General features: G+C 33.9%; 1 protein-coding gene across 1 annotated transcript in view; it reads left to right on the plus strand.

The window, feature by feature from the left end:
- The window catches only part of Pik3c3 (phosphatidylinositol 3-kinase catalytic subunit type 3), a 110,775-nt gene that overhangs the window by 67,795 nt on the left and 22,739 nt on the right, over positions 1-20,241 (plus strand). Inside the window, exons 17-22 of the mRNA XM_042675166.1 lie at positions 8-136; positions 711-780; positions 1,513-1,577; positions 3,089-3,173; positions 5,250-5,324; positions 17,779-17,947. Coding sequence (XP_042531100.1) covers positions 8-136; positions 711-780; positions 1,513-1,577; positions 3,089-3,173; positions 5,250-5,324; positions 17,779-17,947 — 593 coding nt within the window. The remainder of the gene's footprint in view (positions 1-7; positions 137-710; positions 781-1,512; positions 1,578-3,088; positions 3,174-5,249; positions 5,325-17,778; positions 17,948-20,241) is intronic.

Below are 20,241 nucleotides of genomic sequence, written 5' to 3' on the forward strand. Positions count from 1 at the left end.
TTTTCAGAGTGCCCTTATGCCTGCACAGTTGTTCTTTAAGACAGAAGATGGTGGCAAATATCCAGTTATATTTAAGCATGGAGATGATTTACGTCAAGATCAACTTATTCTTCAGATCATCTCACTTATGGACAAGGTGAACATCACTTTATGTTGGAAGAGAACATTTTTTAATTTAGAAAACAGGTGTGGTATGAATGTTTTCATAGAGACAGAGAAGTGTTTGTAACTTTCAGCTGTATTGCTAGAAAGTTCAGTCTGCTGCTGACTTTGGGTAGAGTTGTTTTTCACATGCTGTTGTAAGTATGTAACTATATGTGATCCATAAAACCTTCCTTTCCAAAGTAAGTTCTTATAATTTCAGATTTTGTAATTTGTCTATCAGTCTATTAGATTTAAAACAAAAATCACATCTTTGATTCTTGCTTTTAAACGAACATGTTTCATCTTATATGTTTCTGATTTTAAATATACATTATGTCCAGGTCTGCATAAATCAAGAAAGGGAATTCAGCTATTTATTGGAAACTGATACAGTAACTTAAAAACTTGGCAGATCGTCAAAGAAAAAGATTTATGTTGACATTGAAAGTTTATTTAGTTAACCTTCAGTTCAGCTTACCTCCTAAACCTTTATTGTATAAAACTGCTATAATATCTGTTAACAAAACTTTATGGTCTCTCCTTCGTTTCATGTGTTTTATCAACAGCTGTTACGGAAAGAAAATCTGGATTTGAAATTGACACCTTATAAAGTATTAGCTACTAGTACAAAACATGGTACGTTTATTTTATATCATGATTGTTTATTTAAGTGTCTTATGAACATATTTTTAACTGGATATTCTTAAGAATATTAGAGTTTGAATTTTTATACTACTATAGATCAGTTGAACAGATTTAATTTTCTGATTTCCTTCCTGTTTCCTTTCCTCTTTCTCTTTTTGCCCCATCCTCTCTTTCCCTCTTCCTTCCTATCTTCCTTTCCTCTCTTTCTTTTTGCTCTTTTTTTTACTCCTTGTTATCCTTGACAATCTTAATCTTTTTGTCTCTTTTCTCTATACTCACATTCTGTCCTTCCTCACATTCTGTTCTTTCCTTTTGTTTTTACTTCTTAAAATTATAGAACAATGTTTGGGAAAATATGTTAACATCTGTATGAGGTATTTCTTAATATTCACTGGATGCGATTTGTGTTAGTTTCTTATACTGTAAACTATGCCCAGAATTATCCTTTTGAGGGTTACTGTTTTCCAAAAAAACTTTTCACTGTGCTGTGCTTTTATTTTGTTTTCACTTTTCTTTCTTTTTTTTTGTGGTGTGCTTTTAAGAACTTTGCAGCAAATGATGTAAACTGAGTTCCTATGTGTATGTATGAATGTATGTAAGTGTATGCAGATTTATATACATATGTATATACACCTGTGTATCCTAGCATGAGATTGAATAATCTCATTTAGTAATTTTGTACATAATAAGTGGGCTTAATGCAGTGTGCTTATTTCTATATAGGCTTCATGCAATTTATCCAGTCAGTTCCTGTTGCTGAAGTACTTGATACAGAGGGAAGCATTCAGGTACGGTGCACAATTTGTGGGTGTATTATTGCTAGCAAAAATTTCATCTTTATGAAGAATATGTGGAAAGTTTTAGCATTCTTCTTTTTACAATTTGTCTTTTTTTCAGAGGTAAGCATTGTTAGTTATTCTGTTAGTAATGAGTATGCTTGATTCTTTGAACAGTGGTTGGAATACAGAAGGGATCAGATTATTTGTAATAAAAAGTTAAAACCTATATTCTAAACTGTGTATACATAATAATTTACCCATAATTTAATGAGCATTTTGATTATCATATTCATTGGCATTATGAACACTGTAACAGTGATATAACAAGTGTATGCTCACTGTGTTTCCTCATTGCAAGAGACCTCTTTATCAACTTCTCCACACTTGTGCATTAGTTTTCATGGGAATTCTATATTTTATCTTTTCACTATAACCTTAGTCCTAATACAACTCAACATTGAAGTCTAGAAACACTTGGGAAAATATTTGCTACTGTATTTTAATTCAGAGTATCAACAGGGGCCCTTCTAGCAAATACGTTTTTTGTATGTCTTGAAGCCATAGATTCATAAAACCATTGATTATTTGTGTTTTAAATGAAGACTGATATTTTAAACTCATTTTCGCTTTATGTTTTTATCTGACAATAAGGCATTCTTTTTATTGTTATTATTACTATTATTATTGTGCCAGGCTTGTGGCTTGAACTCAGGACCTGGGCACTGTGTCTGAACTTTTTTTTTGTAGCTCAAGACTAGCTATGAATCACATGAGCCATAGCTCCACTTACGACTTTTGGTAGTTAATTGGACGTAAGAGTCTGAGGGGTTTTATTGCCTGAGTGGCTTTGAATTGTGATCCTCATCACCCCTTCTAAGTAGCTAGGATTACAGGCATAAGCCACCTTGCCAATAGGTTCTTCTTCCCTTCAGGTTTACTTGATATTTGAAAGTTGTTGGTCAAAATACTTGGTAGCCTTTTCTTCTCATTGCCACATATCTGGTTAATCTTGATATAATCACATTCTAGTTCTTGCTGTCTATCCATGCACGAGTCTGAACTTTTGAAAATGTGAAGGTCATTTATTTACTTTTTCTGTGATGTGCTTATTTATATCTTTTGCATAAGTTCCTTTTGGGCTTTTTTTATGATTTTTTTAATAGCTTCACATACATTGTAGATACAGATAATTTGTCGATGTATATGGAGTTCAAAACTCTACAACAAATCTCTGTTTTAATTAATTATACTTTCAAGTAATATTTTTTCTTTAATACTTTAATATTTAAAAAAAGCCCTGTTGATAATTTGAATTAAAATATAATAGATTCTATTTTCCCAAGTGTTTCTAGACTCTGGACATTTATTCAGTTCCTTTTCATACTTTTTTTTTTTCAGCCAGAATCTATTTAAACTAAGATTTGAATAGGACCCTTATTATTCATTATTTATAAATAATTTCAAATAATGCTTAACTTTTTTACTTGTATTGAATTCTTACAGAAATATTGTCTTTTCAGAACTTTTTTAGAAAATATGCACCAAGTGAGAATGGGCCAAATGGGATTAGCGCTGAAGTCATGGACACTTACGTTAAGAGCTGTGGTATGTTTTACAACCTGTGGTTTTCTATATATGTTTTTGCGTAAAGAAAATTTGCCCATCCAGGTGTTGTAATATTTATACTCATTTGTATTTAAGCGTTGTAAAAGAAAAGGAGCAAAAGATATAAAATGTCCATAGTAGGTAATTTTGTTTTAATGAACAATATTTGGATGTATTTTTGCAGTTGCTTATTTTATGATTGTTAGATATTTCTTCTTTTTTTTTTTTTTTTTTTTGGTTGGTCATGAGGCCTGAACTCTGGGCTTGGGTGCTGTCCCTCAGCTCTTCAGCTCAAGGCTAGCGCTCTGCCACTTGAGCCACAGCACCACTTCTGGCCTTTTCTGCTTATGTGGTGCTGAGGAATTGAACCCAGGGCCTCATGCATGCAAGGCAAGCACTCTACCACCGAGCCAACTTCCCAGTCTCTGATACTTCATTTTTGAAGCTAGTAATTTCCCCATTTTGAATAATCACAACGAAGTAGACTGTAGGCAGTGGGGACTCTTGGCCACAAATAATTAAGTTTTAAAGATAAGTTAGCAGCACTGATGGACAAAGCTTGAGAATGGTACCTAGGGGTATATACCAATGGTCTATTCATCTTTACCTGTGACTCATTCCTAGGAATAGTTGGGTTGTAACAATCTATAGGTATTAGTTTACATTTTTCTTCAGTTGTGTCTGTCTTTGTGAAGTTTATATGTTTAAGGAATGCTTAGTTTCCTAAGGTAACTTTTTTGTATTATATAAAGGATAATTAATAAACAAGTTGACTGGAGCTGAGCTCTGAATAGCACATAGTATATAGTAGTTACACTTGTTTTATTTAATTAAGTTCATGATTATGCCTGTATTTCATCAAATAAAGAAAGGGGAGTAAAAGAAGGTTTTCTAAATGTTTAACATCTATATTTATGGCTTTGAAATTGTTTTATGCACAATATTTTCTTCTCTTCTTAACCCTTTCTAAATTTCTTTCCCACCTTCCCTCCCTCCCTCCCTCCCTCCCTTCCTTCCTTCCTTCCTTCTTTCCTTCTTGCTTGCTTGCTTGCTTCCTTCCTTCCTTCCTTCCTTCCTTCCTTCCTTCCTTCCTTCCTTCCTTCCTTCCTTCCTTCCTTCCTTCCCCTTTTTCTCTCCCTCCCTTCCTCCATTTCTTTCAACTCTTCTATAAAGTAGTATCTCAGATTTTTGGATTTTATTTTACAGAAACCAAATAAACTTAAATATTTTTTGAATTTGAATGTGGTGATTTTTGTTATTACAAGTGGTCTAATCTCGTATGAACTAAAATATGATTTTAAGTCAACACTGTTATAGCACTGTGGCTTTGGTAAAACTTTTTCTGTATTTTCAAGTTAAACTATTGTCAGGATACTAATGGGATAGTAGACATAGTTGGGAACACACACTTTGTAAATATAATATTAGGTCAGTTCATTCTCTTTGTATTGCTTCCATAAATTCTGGTTTTCCTCCCTTTGAGATAGTTGACGGGCCCTGTCCTCGATTATGTAACTTTTCTTTATAGTGTACAAGACTATTATGTTGACCTTATCAGTGCCTTCAGCACTCCCAGAAATTTAATCTTGTGTTTTATGGCACACTGATACTGTTTCTATGTCCTTCTTTAGGAAATCAAACAAACTATCCTTTCCTTCTAGTATATTAATAGGAAATCCAATTGTACACTATCAGAGGATTCTCACTTTGCTGTGTATATATATTTCTGCACACAATTATTTTTGTCAGTGTCATATTTTCCATGTTTTATTTTAAAGGAGAAACACTAAACATATAATTAAGGGCTCCTGAAATCTAATTTCATTTGCATACAAAGAACCTTTATAATTTGACACAACTCTGTATGATTTTTTTCTGTTGCAAATGAAGAATTTCAAGTGATAATCTTTTAATAGAACCAAGGGGATTACAGATATGAGAATTTAGGTGAGAAATGAGAGATAGTAAAAAAAAAGACAGGTTGAAATTAAAGTCACACAAATTGCTTTTATAATCAGTTGAAGAGATAATCAAGGGGTTTGTGTATGTATTTAATTTTTTTTATTGTTATTGCAGCTGGGTACTGTGTGATCACGTATATACTTGGAGTTGGAGACAGGCATCTGGATAACCTTTTGTTAACAAAAACAGGTAACAGATAATAGCACAGACATGTATTTTACATACCAGTGAATTTCAGTCCAGAGTTGTGCTAATATAATATACTAAGTTACATATGTGAAAGTAAGGTATAGTTTTTAAAAGTTCCTTTAAAAGCTGGCTTGGAAGAAAATTTAGGGCAACTCCATCTCTTTATCAGAATTTCTTTAGGAATTATCCTACAGCTGGTCCTGCTTTGATGCACGTAGGGTCTCTCTGCAGAAAGCCAAAATGTATACAAGCAATCTGTTCTCTTTCAATGCAGCTCTAGTTAAACATCTTCCTTCTCTTATTAAAATACACATACTCACTTTAACACTGATCTGTATTTTCTTTTTCCATTGGAATTCCATGGAATGTTCATTCTTTTTTGTTTTATTTCTGGTAGCTCTTTGCCCAAAACACTGAAACACTTACCTAAAACATTGAAAACCATAATAATTTGTGGCCTTTTGTAAATATTGTCCTCCTTTTCTCCTGTTCTCAATGCCTCCTTTTTTTTTAAATCCAAACTGTAGAGTTTGAACTCAGTGCCTTGAACTTGCTCAGCCTCCTTACTCACCTTTGTTAGTTTGACTGTCATGCTACCACTTGAACCATGCCTCTAGCCTGGCTTTTTGCTGGTTATTTTGGAGATATGATCCCACAGATTTTCCTGTTCTGCCTGGCTTTTCTTCTTTGAACTAAATAATCCATGTTTTCAGCTTGTTTAAATTGCTCTTTCACATAAGGCCTTTTTCCATTTCACAATATTGCTCCAAGTTATAATAGCCAAATTTTATTGTATTTTATTTTTTTTTACCAGTCCTGGGGCTTGAAGTCAGGGCTTGGGCACTATCCCTGAGCTTCTTTTGTTCAGGGATAGTGCTCTACAACATGAGCCACAGTGCCACTTCTGACTCTTTCTGTTTATATGGTACTGAGGAATATTTCAAACCCAGAGCTTCATGCATGCTATGCAAGCCCTCTACCACTAAGCCACATTCCCAGCCCCTAATAGCTAGATTTTAATATGATATGTGAAATATAGTCTGGGAAGTTGTAAGATATAATACCATGTTAATTCACATAATGTTGTGTATTATTTATTGCCTGTGAAAAATTAGTTGTGATTGAACTTGTATTTCTGATTCTGTGTCTTTATCAAGGCCAAGCAATACCTTTAATGACCAAGACCAATATAGTCATATCATGGAAGTTCTTGGCTAATTTGCTCATTATCAAAGGATATTTATAAAACAGTTTGATATGATTGGATAGGATTATAATTTGTGTATGTGGGGGGGGGTATTTCTTAGAACATATGTCTCTACTTCCTACTCATTCTTCCTTTGATTTGTCCAGATAGATTGGTTATTGTGGTTTTTTTCTGACTAGACCACATGATTGTCATCACCTAGTTGTAACTCCCTTCTAACTGGGATGTACCATGAAGCCTGTTTTTGTTGTTAGCAGAATCTCTTTTAGTTTGAGCTTGCCTTGAGAAATTTTTCTCCTGACCTTTACCTTCTAAGTAGGTGGAATTGCAGGCATCAGACACCACACATCGTCCATTAGCTCTCTTTTTAGTTGACTCCTTAAACCATAAGATCAAGCTACTAAACTATTTCATTTCTTCCTAAATTATATTTCTTTTATAACCATAATGGAATTCTCTACTCTATAGGATACCCTTACATTTATTACATTGTATTCACAAATATTACCTTTCCCTTCTTTAGAAATTGATAGTTTTACAGATAATATAACAAATATTTTCCTGTTAGATTCTGTTAAGTTAGAGCTGTTAGATTCTTGTGTTTGTGTTGATGGGAGTATTTTAATAAAACTTCAGGGAAAGTAGTCTACCTAATGTATTTTTAACCCATTTCTCTGTTACTTTCTGTTCTTTAGGTTATTTTTTAAATGTTTTTTATTGTTAAAAAAATAGTGTACAGGGGATGGGAAAGTGGCTCAGTGTTACAGTGCTTGCCTTGCATGCACGAGGCCCTGAGTTTGATTCCTCAGCACCACATAAGCAGAAAAAGCCATAAGTGGTAGAGCGCTTGCTCTGGGGGAGGTACATACAAAGCAACAAAGAAATTATCTTATAAATACATTGGAAACAATCGCAAGAAAGAAAAAAAAACATTTGAATCTTTGTCTTCGGGTTCATTTTGCCTAACATCAATTTGTCTGACAGTTTCTGTTTGTCTCAGATATATACTAGTTATTGCAAATAAGGGAAACCATGGGACCTATGTTTCTTTGGGCTTGGCTTATTTCACTTCATATAATTTTTTCCAAGCCTTTCCATTTTCTAACAAATGGGGCAATGTCATTCTTTCTGATGGAGGCATAGAATTCCATTGTGTATATATACCACATTTTCTTGATCCATTCATCTACTGAGGGGCATCTGGGTTGGTTCCATATCTTAGTTATAGTAAATAATGCTGCAATAAACATAGTTGTGCTGGTAGCTTTAGTGTGGTCTTGTTTGTGATCATTTGGGTAAATGCCCAAAAGTGGGATTGCTGGGTCATAGGGGAACTCTATGTGGAGTCTCTTGAGGAACCTCCATACTACTTTCCAAAGTGGTTGAACAAGTTTACACTCCCACCAACGATGCAGTAAGGTTCCCTTCTGTCCACATCTCCTCCAGCATCTGTTGTTATTAGAGTTCTTGATTTTAGCCATTCTAACTGGAGTGAGGTGGTATCTCAATGTGGTTTTGATTTGCATTTCTTTTATGGCTAGGAAGGTTGAGCATTTCTTCATGTGTCTATTGGCCATCCTTCTTTCCTCTTCAGAGAAGTTTCTCTTTTAAGTCTTTAGCCCACTTATTTATTGGGCAGTTGTTTCTTTGAGGATTTGTTATTGGGGGATTTAATTTTTTGAGTTTCAAGTATATTTTAGATATGAGACCCTTGTCTGTTGTATGGCTACTGAAGATCTCCCAATCTGTAGGTTTTCTATTGATCTTGCTAGCTATGTCCTTTGCATGCAGAAGCTCTGCAACTTCATACAATCCCATTGCCCAACCTTTCTTTGATTTGTTGTGTTTCTGGGTCTCTAGTAAGAAAATTTCGGCCTGTGCCAAGGAGACCTAGGGTTTCTCCTAATCTATCCTGTAATGTTTTCAGAGTGTTAGCTTTGACTCCGAGGTCTTTGATCCACTTGGAGTTGATTCTGGTGCAGGGTGATATATAAGGATCTAGCTTTAGTTTTCTACAAGTAGTTAACCAATTTTGCCAGCACCATTTATTTAAGAGACTGTCTTTCTTCCATTCTATTTTTTTGGCTCTCTTATTGAAGATTAGGTGGTCATAGGTCTGTAGGTTAATTTCTGGGTTTTCAATTCTATTGCATTGGTCCTGAAGTCTGTTCTTGTGCCAGTACCAAGCTGTTTTGATTACTATGGCTTTGTAGTAGAGTTTGAAATTTGGTATTGATATTCCTCCAGCGCTGTTCTCTCTGTTGAGGATCGTTTTTGCTATTCGGGGTCTTTTATTGTTCCATATGAATTTTTGGATTGCCTCTTCTATTTCCTTGAAGAATGAGGTTGGAATTTTAATGGATATCACATTGAATTTGTAGATAGCCTTGGGAAGTATTGCCATTTTCACGATGTTGATCTTTCCAATCCAGGAGCATGGGAGTTTTTTTCCACTTCTGTTTTTCCAGTTCTGTTTTGATTTCCTTTTTCAAGTTTTTAAAGTTTTCATCATAAAAGTCCTTCACTTCTTCGGTTAAGTTAATTCCTAGGCATTTTATTTTTTGTGGGGCTATTATGAATGGAGATGCTTTCCTAATTTCAGCCACACTTTTCTCATTGATGGCATACAGAAAAGCCATTGATTTTTGAGGGTTAATTTTATACCCTGCTACTTTGCCAATGTTTTGAATCAGCTTGAGTAATTTGGGAGTGGAGTCTATGGGATTTTTTAAATACAGGATCATGTCATCTATTATGTCAACGATTATAACTATAATATTTTATTATTATTATTATTATTATCATAAGTTTATATTATTATGTCAACTATTATAAATTTAGGACAAGCAGAAAAGGTCAAAAATTATGTACATATGACCATATAAGATGATGTTAAGTGAAATGAACCAGAAGATAGGGGCACAACTCATTCTTTTTCTTGCTTGCTATTGTTTTTAACGTATCTAAAATGTACTATGTGCTTTTTGTTGTTGTTTCTCTTGTATGTTCTCTTCAGGTTATTTTTTAATTTATTTTTATATAGTTTACAAAGGAGTTGCCATTCAGCACTGCAGTTTATGAATAGAGCGCATCTTGATCTATGTCACCTCTTTCCTTATTGCCTCCCTATTACTTTTTTTTTTTTAACTAGAAATTCAATTGTAAAATTGCAGATGCAGAAGCTATAAACTATCAGTTTTCTACTAAAGAGTGCTCTAAAGTTGTTCTTTTTTTTTTTAAGGTGGTACTTTAAGAAAACAAGCCAAAGGGGATAGGGGCCTTAAATATGCTAAATGTGAGACCATCTTTTTCTTTTTTACTTAGCTGCTTTGTAATTATTTCATAAAGTAGTAATGTACTGTTGGCATTTTAAATCTCCCCTAATAGGAAAAATGCTCTCAAATTCTTTTCTAGGTTTTCAAAGTTAGATTACATAAGAGCAAATTGAATATTTCAATAGAAATATACTATATTCTTCAACTTCTAAAAATTTGTATTTTTTATTTACTTTTTACTATGCATCTATATTTCAAGCAGTTTCAAGTCATATTTATGCTAAACATACATTAGAATTTGAGCTTTGTTAGGAAATGGAAAGACTTGGAAAAAAATTATATTAAGTGAAGTAAGCCAGGCCCAAAGAAAATTAGGTCCCATGGTTTCCCTTATTTGCAATAACTAGTATATAAGCAGAAACGGTCAGAGAAGTTGATGTTAGGCAAAATGAACCCCAGATAAGAACTCAAATGGTTTTTCTTGCTTGCTATTGTTTTTAACATTTTTAAGATGATTTTTTTGTTGATTTGTATGTCCCTCCCCCAACAGTATAACCCCTGCTTTCACTGTATTTGATGTTGGTATAATTTGGGGAGGGGAAGGGAAAAAACAAATTGTTTAAATAGGTGGCCCCATTGCAACAATGAGATGTACAAGACATTATGTCAAAAAACGAACTTTACAACTTTGGCTGGGGGCAGGGGGGGGGAAATGGGTGATTGGGGAGGAGGGGAGGCTGAGAGGGCAGTGATGGTAAAGGGAAACAAAGGAGGAGGCAACAATGCTTTGATAAGAAACGTACTCATTACCTTGCCCATGTAATTGTAACCCCTCTGTATGGTATTTTCACAATAAAAAAAACTTATTAATAAAAAAAAAGAATTTGACTTTGTGTAGCTTAAAGTGATTTTGACTGTGGATCAGGCAAGAAGTACTTATTTTAGTTAAAATCATTACAAATATTATGAAACTCTGTTCATTATTTATCATGTGTCTATTATGTATTTAACTGATTCTCTACCATTTTCAAAACTGAGAACTTCAGATTTTCTTAGTTGTTTACCTAATCTATCAACAACTGATGGGATATTTTACAATACACATTGGGTAAATTTGTCCTGTTCTTCAAAATAGAACACTAAGACTCCTGTTCTTATTTGCAAATATAACTTTTAGAGCGACTGCTTTTGGGATGAAAGTGATGGTGAATAATAAGCAGAGTTCCATCTACTGTATCATCTATTGTCTGATTCTGTTGATGAGCCGTGGAACAGAGGAGGGAAAATACTCAGACTTAATTGCACTGTTGTCTTTTTGAGGACTTGTCTTTGTTAAACCTTTCTCTCATGAATATAGTTGAGACAGAAAAGGATATAGCTAAGTATTTTAGAAATAAAATATTTCACTACATATAGAAAATTCCAAATCTATATTGCAAACTGAGTCTCAGCTAAAGATACCCCCAAGTTTTCTTTTGTCCTGCCTGGCTTTATTTAGTTTAGCTTGGTGGATATTCTCTGACTTCTGCAGCAGAGGGCGCTGTTTATCCATAGTAAAAGTCAAAGAGTGGAAATTCCTTTGTCAGTGTTTGCCTTGTGCTCAATTTTAATATTGGTTTTGTGTTTTTGTAAAGAAGTTTGGAGTGAAAAATATTGTGCTAATGTAATGCTTTGCTATTACATTCTTTCATCAAAAAGCTACATGTTCAAGTTGTAGAGAGGAATTGACAAATAGATTTTTAAATTTTATTTTTTATTATTATAGAGTAATGTATAGAGGGATTACAGTTTCATAAGTGAGGTAATGAGTACAATACTTTTTGGACATTGTCCCTTCCTTTGTTTTCTCTGTTTTTCCACCCACCTCTATGACAAATGGATTTTTTTTAATATACTTAAGTTTAAGTTTATTCAAGATAATCAATTGTAATAGAACTTAGATTAAACATGGTCACTCTGAAGTTACTTTTTTGTTTGTTTTGTTATTGTCTGTTTTTAAATTTTGTTTTAGAAGACATGATTTCTTCTCCTAACAGATAAATTTTTAAATGATGTGATGTTATACTTTATATATCTAAGAAGTAGGAAATTACCCTGTGGAGAATATATATTATCAAAACTATGTTGACTCTTTAAGAGAGAAGACACAACATGCCAGTAAAAGCTGAAATGAGCTGTATTTTTGCTCCTAACTGCAGCTGGCTATTGAAATTACTCTACATGAGAGAAAAATTTGTTTATTTCTTTTTGTTATCATCTGTTATATGGAAAAGCTTGAACTACAGTTACAGTCAAATTATAGATTATAATACTACATGTTTGCTTGTTGTTGTTGTTGTTGTTTGGTGGACTTTGGGTTTAAATTCAGGACCTCCTGATTGCTAGGCTGGTATTATACTACTGAGTCACACTTCTATCCATAATATTAAATTTAATACAATTATTAGAAAAATGTATTTTTAAAAATGAGTAACTTTCTGAGGCTATGTTGTAATGTTTCTATAGACTTCTATAGAATAGCAATTGTGCAATTGTGTGCTAGATTATTAAAATGTTGATTCACTTCTTTAATTTTCTTTTTTTTTTGGGTCTGGTCGTGGGGCCTGAACTCTGGGCCTGGGCTCTGTCCCTCAGCTCTTCAGCTCAAGGCTAGCGCTCTACCACTTGAGCCACAGCGCCACTTCCGGCTTTTTTCTTTTTGCTTATGTGGTGCTGAGGAATCAAACCCAGGGCCTCAGGCATGCAAGGCAAGCGCTCTACCACTGAGCCACCTTCCCAGCCCACTTCTTTAATTTTCTACGGCAAATACTTGTCAAATTTTAAGAGAATGGAATTGTACAACATAGGGAACCAGTAACTTAATCATTATGAATATGAGTTTTATTTACATCATCAGTTCTATCAAAATCTGCCCATAGTAACCAAGTAAAGAGAGCTGTGTTAGTATAAGCTAAACTATCACTTTGCATGCCAGAATCAGCCTGTTAAAATAACAGATTGGTACAGTCTAACTTCAGACTTTATGAAACTTTAGAATGTATGGAACAGCTGAGAACTTGTTTTTATATTACAGAAAACTATAGGTATCTGAAAATATTATTAAAGTTCTCTTTCCTTTTAAAAATTAACGTTAATTTGAGATGAATATGCTCCTTTTACTTCAGAACAAAATATTATACTAGAGGGAAAAAGGTATTAGAATCTTCCTATGAAGCCATACATTAAAGAGATTTGTATACCACAAGATAAAATTGTCATTTTTCTGCTTTAAAAATTACTTATATAGAAAGCACATTATGGTAAAATGTAATTTGTTATCTTAAAATAATACTTTTAATCTCTCAGTTTAACTTCAGATGCAGTAAACATTAATACATGGTCCATATAAACAAAAGCTTTGGAAGGATCTCAATTGTAAGAACATAAAAATTTAGAAACAAAGTAAGAATAATTTCTCTCTGGAGGCCATTGTATTTCTTCTTCAAAGTGACTATTTCCTGTTGGCCATTTCTTTAGAAGAAAGAACTAGTGTAGGGAATAATTTAACAAAATTGGCAAAAGTTTTCTTTTCTTGAAAGGAACTAGATTAAACCTATATACTGTCAAGGTTAGATATGGTTTCCTTCTCATTATTTAGCTTAATAATTTTGTCTCTTCATAAAAACCCATCGTAAATGTTAACTAATAAGCAGTATGAAGCAACTTAGAAGGTAATTGGAATATCTATACTAATCTGAATTTTTATGTCGTATGCTTTGGTACTCAAAACTAATGAAAAAAAAAGCCATGTCAGCTCTACACTTTTATCAGTTTTTAAAGATATCTCTTACCTACTATGTCTTAAAGGTTTAAGTAATGGAGTGTATCTTGAGGAAACTTTTCTTCCAAAATACAAGTTTCATTGTATAATGTGGCTGTTTTTCATCTTCTTTGCCATTTTAATGGAGGATTAATAGAAAAATACATTCACATTTCTCATTTTCCGAGAAAATGGTAAATGTATATATGATGATACACAAAAGAAAACTTGTGTATTGGAGACTCAAGTGAAAGTTGTTGGGAGTTTTATGGAATATTCAGAAGATTAGAGTTTGGAGGATAGAGAAGAACAGTAAAATGTCAGAAGGAAAAGGAGTGAATAGGTGTAAAATAGTGAATACAGTTTTGAGATTGTGAATTTAATTATTAGGTAAAATGAAAATTTAAGATGTTCTGTTAAGTATTAATGTCATTCAGTAGTCTCTTTTTCTTAACCCCTAAACTACAGGTGTCTTGAACTATAATTTTAAAAGTATGTTCGTGTCATTTACGCAAATAATAAGAAACTTTAATTAGTACATCTCCTTGTCAGATCAGAGAAAAATAGAAGTAATTGCAGTAAAGGTTTGGATTGGTTATTTTATATATCTTATCTCCTTACTCTTTAAGGTGAGAGATTTGTAAAACACTACATTTCTTGGATTTCTTTAGTTTCTTTATTTCATAAAAGGCATGTCAAAATCTCTTGTAGGTTTCATTTATAGACAATAACTTTTCAAAAAACATTCTCTTTGGTATGTATAAGGATGAATTTTCTTAAAACATTAATAGCTTCTTTTCAAAAAACATGGCTCCTTGAACTTCCACAGTATAATAATGGTTTCATTATTGCATACTGAATCATTTATGCTTTATGATTGAGCCCTAATCTTGTTCTGTAAAAAATTTCTCACAAGAATAGAAATACACTCATCATTTACAAGCAATGATGCATAGCAGACATTGGAATCCCAGTAATGATTATAATGAAATGAAGAAAATTGGACTCCATTTTCTACTGAAAACATGGTGCCCATTACGGAAACCATGTGTTGTAGCAGCTCTCATTAAAGAACTGACCAGATTGGTCTTCTTCTTAAGTGCTAATTATCAGTAAAAATTACACTAGTTACGAAATGTACTTAATCCTGGGAACAAAGAAAGTAAATAATTAAACTGAAGAACATTCATGGTCATCATACATGAGCCTCTCCATTGCTTTACCTCTTGAAATGTAAAATGAAATGTGTGTCTAGAAAGGTTAAAAAAGAACTCGGAACTTCAGAATGTCAATAGACCACTAAAAAAAGTACTTCCCTCTGTGGAACAGGACTATGTATCTAGTTGAAGGCATGGAATCCTTAACAATTTCACCTTGGACTTTTTAATTAATTCAGGGAAAATTAACATAATAGCACTTGTAACTTAACAAATCAGGTGATACTTTTCAGTGAGTGTTACAATTACCAAGTTTTTTTTTTTTTTTTTTTTTTTTTAATTCTAAAACAGGTCCTCCTATCCTTTAAATCATAGACTTTGTTTAAGATCCAATCTGTTAAGATAGGGCTGGGGTTGTGGCTAAAGTGGTAGAGTTCCTGCCCAAGGAAGTGTGAGTCCCTTAGTTCATACCACAGTACTACATCACTCCAAAGGAAGGAGAGAAGGGAAGGGGAGGAGGGTGGTGGGGCTTGTGAGGTGTGTGGAACTTTTCCAAACATTTTGTTATACTTAGAGACTTCTGTAGCCGTTTTAAGGTTCTGAAAGGAAGTTCTCTATGCAGTAGTTATAGTGTACTCTACAGCCAGTTAGTAAACCTTTGATAGTGGTTTTAGGTATTTATCATAGGCTGTTTCTCTTCATATAAGAACCTCATGTTTCCAATTTGGTGCAAATTCTGTCAACTCTAGCCAGTTGTCAGTGTAGTTCCCTGTATTCTTATTTAGAATTACTACTACTAATTACATTGCAGGGTTCCCCTCCCTCCCCCCGATTCTCGAGTTCTGTTTTTTTTTAGTTATGAAATGTTCAACTTAGTATATATTATTTAGTTATTTTCTAGTGAGAAAGATGCCTAAAAATTTTGCAAAGTGAAATTTCTTACCCTTTTAATGTTAATTTAATTTCTGGCCATTGTGATACTCAGATGTAATAGATATCTAAATGTCAATTCAGTTCAGTTTGCTTAAATGTCTTTGAAGTGGTTTTTCTTCAAATTTACTTTTTTTGTTTTGTTTTGGTTTTTTTCTGTGTGCCAGTGCCTCACACCTAGCTACTCAGGAGGCTAAGATCAGAAGTATTGTTTGAAGCCAGCCTGGGCTGGGAAGTCTGTAAAACTTATCTCCAGTTAATCACCAAAAAGCCACAAGTTGAACTGTGACTCAGTAGCAAGAGTGCTAGACTTGAGATAAAAAGCTCAGGGACAGTTCCCAAGCTCTAAGTTAATGAAAAGTAAAGGTTGTGTGTGTGCGTGTGCACATGCGCGTGCGCATGTATGCTTGTGTGCTTTTTTGGGGGAGAGAGGCTCATTGGAGATAAGAGTGTCGTCATGAACTTCTTGCTCATGTTCGCTTCCAACCTGTGATCTTCCGTCTGAAGAGGATTCAGCCTCTGAATATTAGGATTACAGGTGTGAGCCAGCCACCAGTGTCCAGGCTCTAACATTTACTTTTGAACAAAGTTCAGAATTTTAACTTTTAAGAACTATTTGAAATATTTAAGATAAATAATATAAGCACTTATAAGAAATCTGATCTTTGGCTAAACATGGCTCTCATTTGGAATAAATTTTATCATACTAAAAGAATTCTCCTTCTTAGACTTACTAGCTTACCCTGTGGAGATGTATCATTCTTGCCCTAATTGAGAATTTTTTTATTACTTTGTTGATACACCTATTACTAGCTTGAGAATCATCATCATAAAAATAGCAATGATAGCTTATATAAGCATTAGCTTATTGTATACCTGGTAACTATGTTATTCATCACCTTTTTAAATTTCACCTTATGAAAATTTAAGTTTGCTCAAGTTGCTTGTCTAGCCTGATACTCTTACCATTTTTGCCAAGTCTCTAGCCCTACTTTTTGCAGGTCATTGTTTGAGATACTTCATTGTGGAATTATGAGTGAGCTGCTTTAAACCATGATCCTCTAGATTGTAGCCTTTTGAATGGCTAGGATTACAAATATGAGCCATTGATACCTGGCTAGTTTTTTGTTGTTGTTGTTGGTTTTTTTAAGCAAATTAATTCCTTCATTTAAACTAAGTGCATATTGTATGCTAAAATTTATTCTGAGCTAGGAATATAGCAGCTTACATACAACTATAAATCCTAAATTTCTGCCTTTGGAGAGTTTGATTTTGTGTTTAAACTCATCCATTCTGTATACCAATTTGTAAGTTAGAAGACATTTTCTGAATTCTATGTTGAATCATCCTTTAAAGTTAACTGTTTCCTTCTTTCCTGTTTTATATAATTTTACGTAATAACTACTGTCAGTTTTCTTTTTACAAGATTAACTCTGTAGTACTTACCTAAATTCTTAGAAAAATAACTGTATTGAGATCTTGGCAGATGTAAGTACTGAGTTTGGTTTTGTAGCTGAGCTAGTGAAAGTTAGTTGAAAATGACTCAAATAAAGTGAATAATATAATTTAAATCTCAGACTTTATTTTAGTACTTGTAAAGGAAAGTTTCATGTCAGGAATACATGAATAAAAAAATGATATTCCACTACATTAAGAGTTGTTCACCTAAACTTACTCACATGAGAAATTTGATACTGTAAGTACTTTTTGCTAACCTTAAAAAAAACTCCCTTCCTTAGAATAGCTATGATTCTGGAGATCTTAATAGAGTTTAAAATTTAAAATTAATGTCACTGTAATTAAGTTTATTCTGGGTGGATATAAGTTAATATACACTTTGATGTGCTTCCACAAACTTAGAGGTTAAGTCACAATTTAATGAGCTACTTAATTTTTATGAAGGCAGACTATTTAATCCAATTAAATAATATATACCTCAATATCTAGTTGCTTATTTTTTTAATTTTTATATTTCATAGCTAAGAACCAAACTCAGAGCTTCCACTTGCCAGGCAAGTTCTCTTCCACTGAGCTAACTTCCCAATACTTCTGCCAGTTTCTAAAGTTAAACTTCATGTCAATCCAGGCAAACTCTTCCACATAGACTTTGGGTATATTTTGGGTCGAGATCCAAAGCCTCTGCCTCCTCCAATGAAGCTGAATAAAGAAATGGTAGAAGGAATGGGTGGTACCCAGAGTGAGCAATACCAGGAGTTCCGCAAGCAGTGTTACACAGCGTTTCTCCACCTTCGAAGGTAAATTGACTTACTTGACATAGTGAATTTTGTCAGTTTTGTAGTACACGAGTGTTTGAGATTTACACATTCATTAACATTACTTTGTCTTCAGGATGACTCAAAACAAAAAGATATTTTAACAAACATATGGTATCTATTTTGATAAAAAAAAATGTCTAGTACCAAAGTAAAAAGGCGTGAAATTTTCTCCTTCCCCACTAATTATCACATTTCTTAATCTTCCCAGCTAAGCATTATATAAGTAGGCAAAGAGAGCAACTTCAAAGTCAGTGCTTGGCAGCTGTGTAGTAAAGAATGTTTTGTGTACTTGAACAGTGCTGGGATGGGAAAAAAGGTTGAAAAGTTTCACACTGTTCCAGTCTCCTGAAGGCAGTCTCAGAGCACTGCAGCCACTGTGCGGAGTTCTAACGAATGAAGTATTTAACTTACTGAGCCTCATACTAGTTCAGTCCATTTTGTTCCATAGTACCTTTATCAACCACAGTTTGGGTTCTCTAGGAACAGTTAAAAGTTTTCTAAGTGATTGAAGAGTAAATGTTATGTATGGTTTTGTCTCTTTAATGCCTTATCACTCAGCTGCTGTACAGTGATGTTGATTTTTCTTTATTTCCTCTTTTTTTTTCTTTAATGCCTCTAGATCTCAGCTTCCTCCATTCTGAATGTCATGTAACATATATCATCAAGGGCAATATTGAAATCATATTTATTTGAACATGAACAGAATAGAGAAAGTACTGGCTCTGATGACTTCTCAGAAGTGTCAGTTATTCACATCCAGTAGGATTTTTGACTTAAATATGTAAAATGAATTTTCATAATCCAACTGAGTCCCACCTCAGAAGACATACTATACCTGAATATCTTTCCAGTAGGCAGTGAGCTTTCAGTGGGCCCTATCTTTGTAACTTTAGTTGTTCATGTAGTGCTTAGAACATGTAACACACTATATATACATACATATATACATACATACATACATGCAGAGCACTGGAATCAAAAACAGTGAAAACAGGAGTCTCTGCTTTTATTAGTGAGGCTAAATCCTGTTTACATTCAGTTATCTGCCTTCTCACTCCACCTGCACTGAAACAATCAGCAAGTATCATAAACTGTACACCTCAAATTCAACCTGATAGCCTCGGGTGTTTCTTTTTATCTGGAAGTCTGTGATATGATCCCCTAGATCCATTCTGAGTTCCCACAAGATAGCCAGTATGATTTTTTTTTAATTGTATTTTCTTGTAAAGATGCTCTACAGAGAACAGTAAGGTAATGAGTTCATTTCTTGTCAAGCATCGTTACTCCAACTTCTTTCCCCCCTTTGGATGGTCATGGGACTTGAACTCAGGGCCTAGGTGCTGTTCCTGAGCTTTTTCGTTCAAGGCTAGCACTCTACCACTTTGAACCACGGCACTACTGGTTTTCTGGGTAATTGGAGATAAAATGTCATGGATTTTCCTGCCTAGTCTAGCTTTGAACCTTGATCATCAGATCTCAGCCTCCTGAGTGCTAGGATTAAAAGCATAAGCCACTTGTTTTTTTTGGTTGTCTAGGGTGGGGGGATTGTTTTGTTTTTTTATTTTTTTACAAGTATATTAGCTTTGCTGTTTTCATTATCATGGTAGGGACTAAACCCAAGGCACTTGCTAGGTAAGGGCTCTACTACTGAGCTACACACCACACCCAGTATGAGCTTTTTTTTTTGCACATACATTTCAATTTGTTGAATAAATGAATATTTACCATTATGTGCATAACAAAGAGCGCGTCCTAGATTTAGAGCAAAATATTTGGGTTCTGATACTCAAAGCCACTCACCAGGTCCAAGAACTTTGACAAGGAACTTAATCAGAGCTCAGCTTCTTCAACTATAAATCTAGGCTGCACAGGCCTGTGTGACCACCATGAAGGCTTGTTACAGTAGGAAAAATATGAAATTGCCTTGAATACAACTTAGAGCAATACAAACAGGACGAGTAACAGAGGTCCACCTTCAAGTTGAAGAATATGTCATCATGCCCTTAGATTGTACCAATGTATGGAGTCAACAAGAAAGTTACATTATAGCTGGTGACTGAGGAATATGAGCAGGCTGTTCTTCAGAATGGAAAGAATTCTGCAGTATCTAGTAGCTTATTCCACAAGGCCAAATGTCCCACATTTATTTATATGTGAAATGTATGAGCTTTTAAAAAAATGTTTATAAGCATATACCTATATTCTTTAAAGTTGCTTCTCAGTATATTTGCAATAAAACCATACCTCCTTAACATAATTACCTCTCTTTCCAT

Source organism: Dipodomys spectabilis, unplaced genomic scaffold (genome assembly GCF_019054845.1).
Source record: "Dipodomys spectabilis isolate Male_0828 unplaced genomic scaffold, ASM1905484v1 ptg000024l, whole genome shotgun sequence".
Classification (NCBI taxonomy): Eukaryota; Metazoa; Chordata; class Mammalia; order Rodentia; family Heteromyidae; genus Dipodomys; species Dipodomys spectabilis.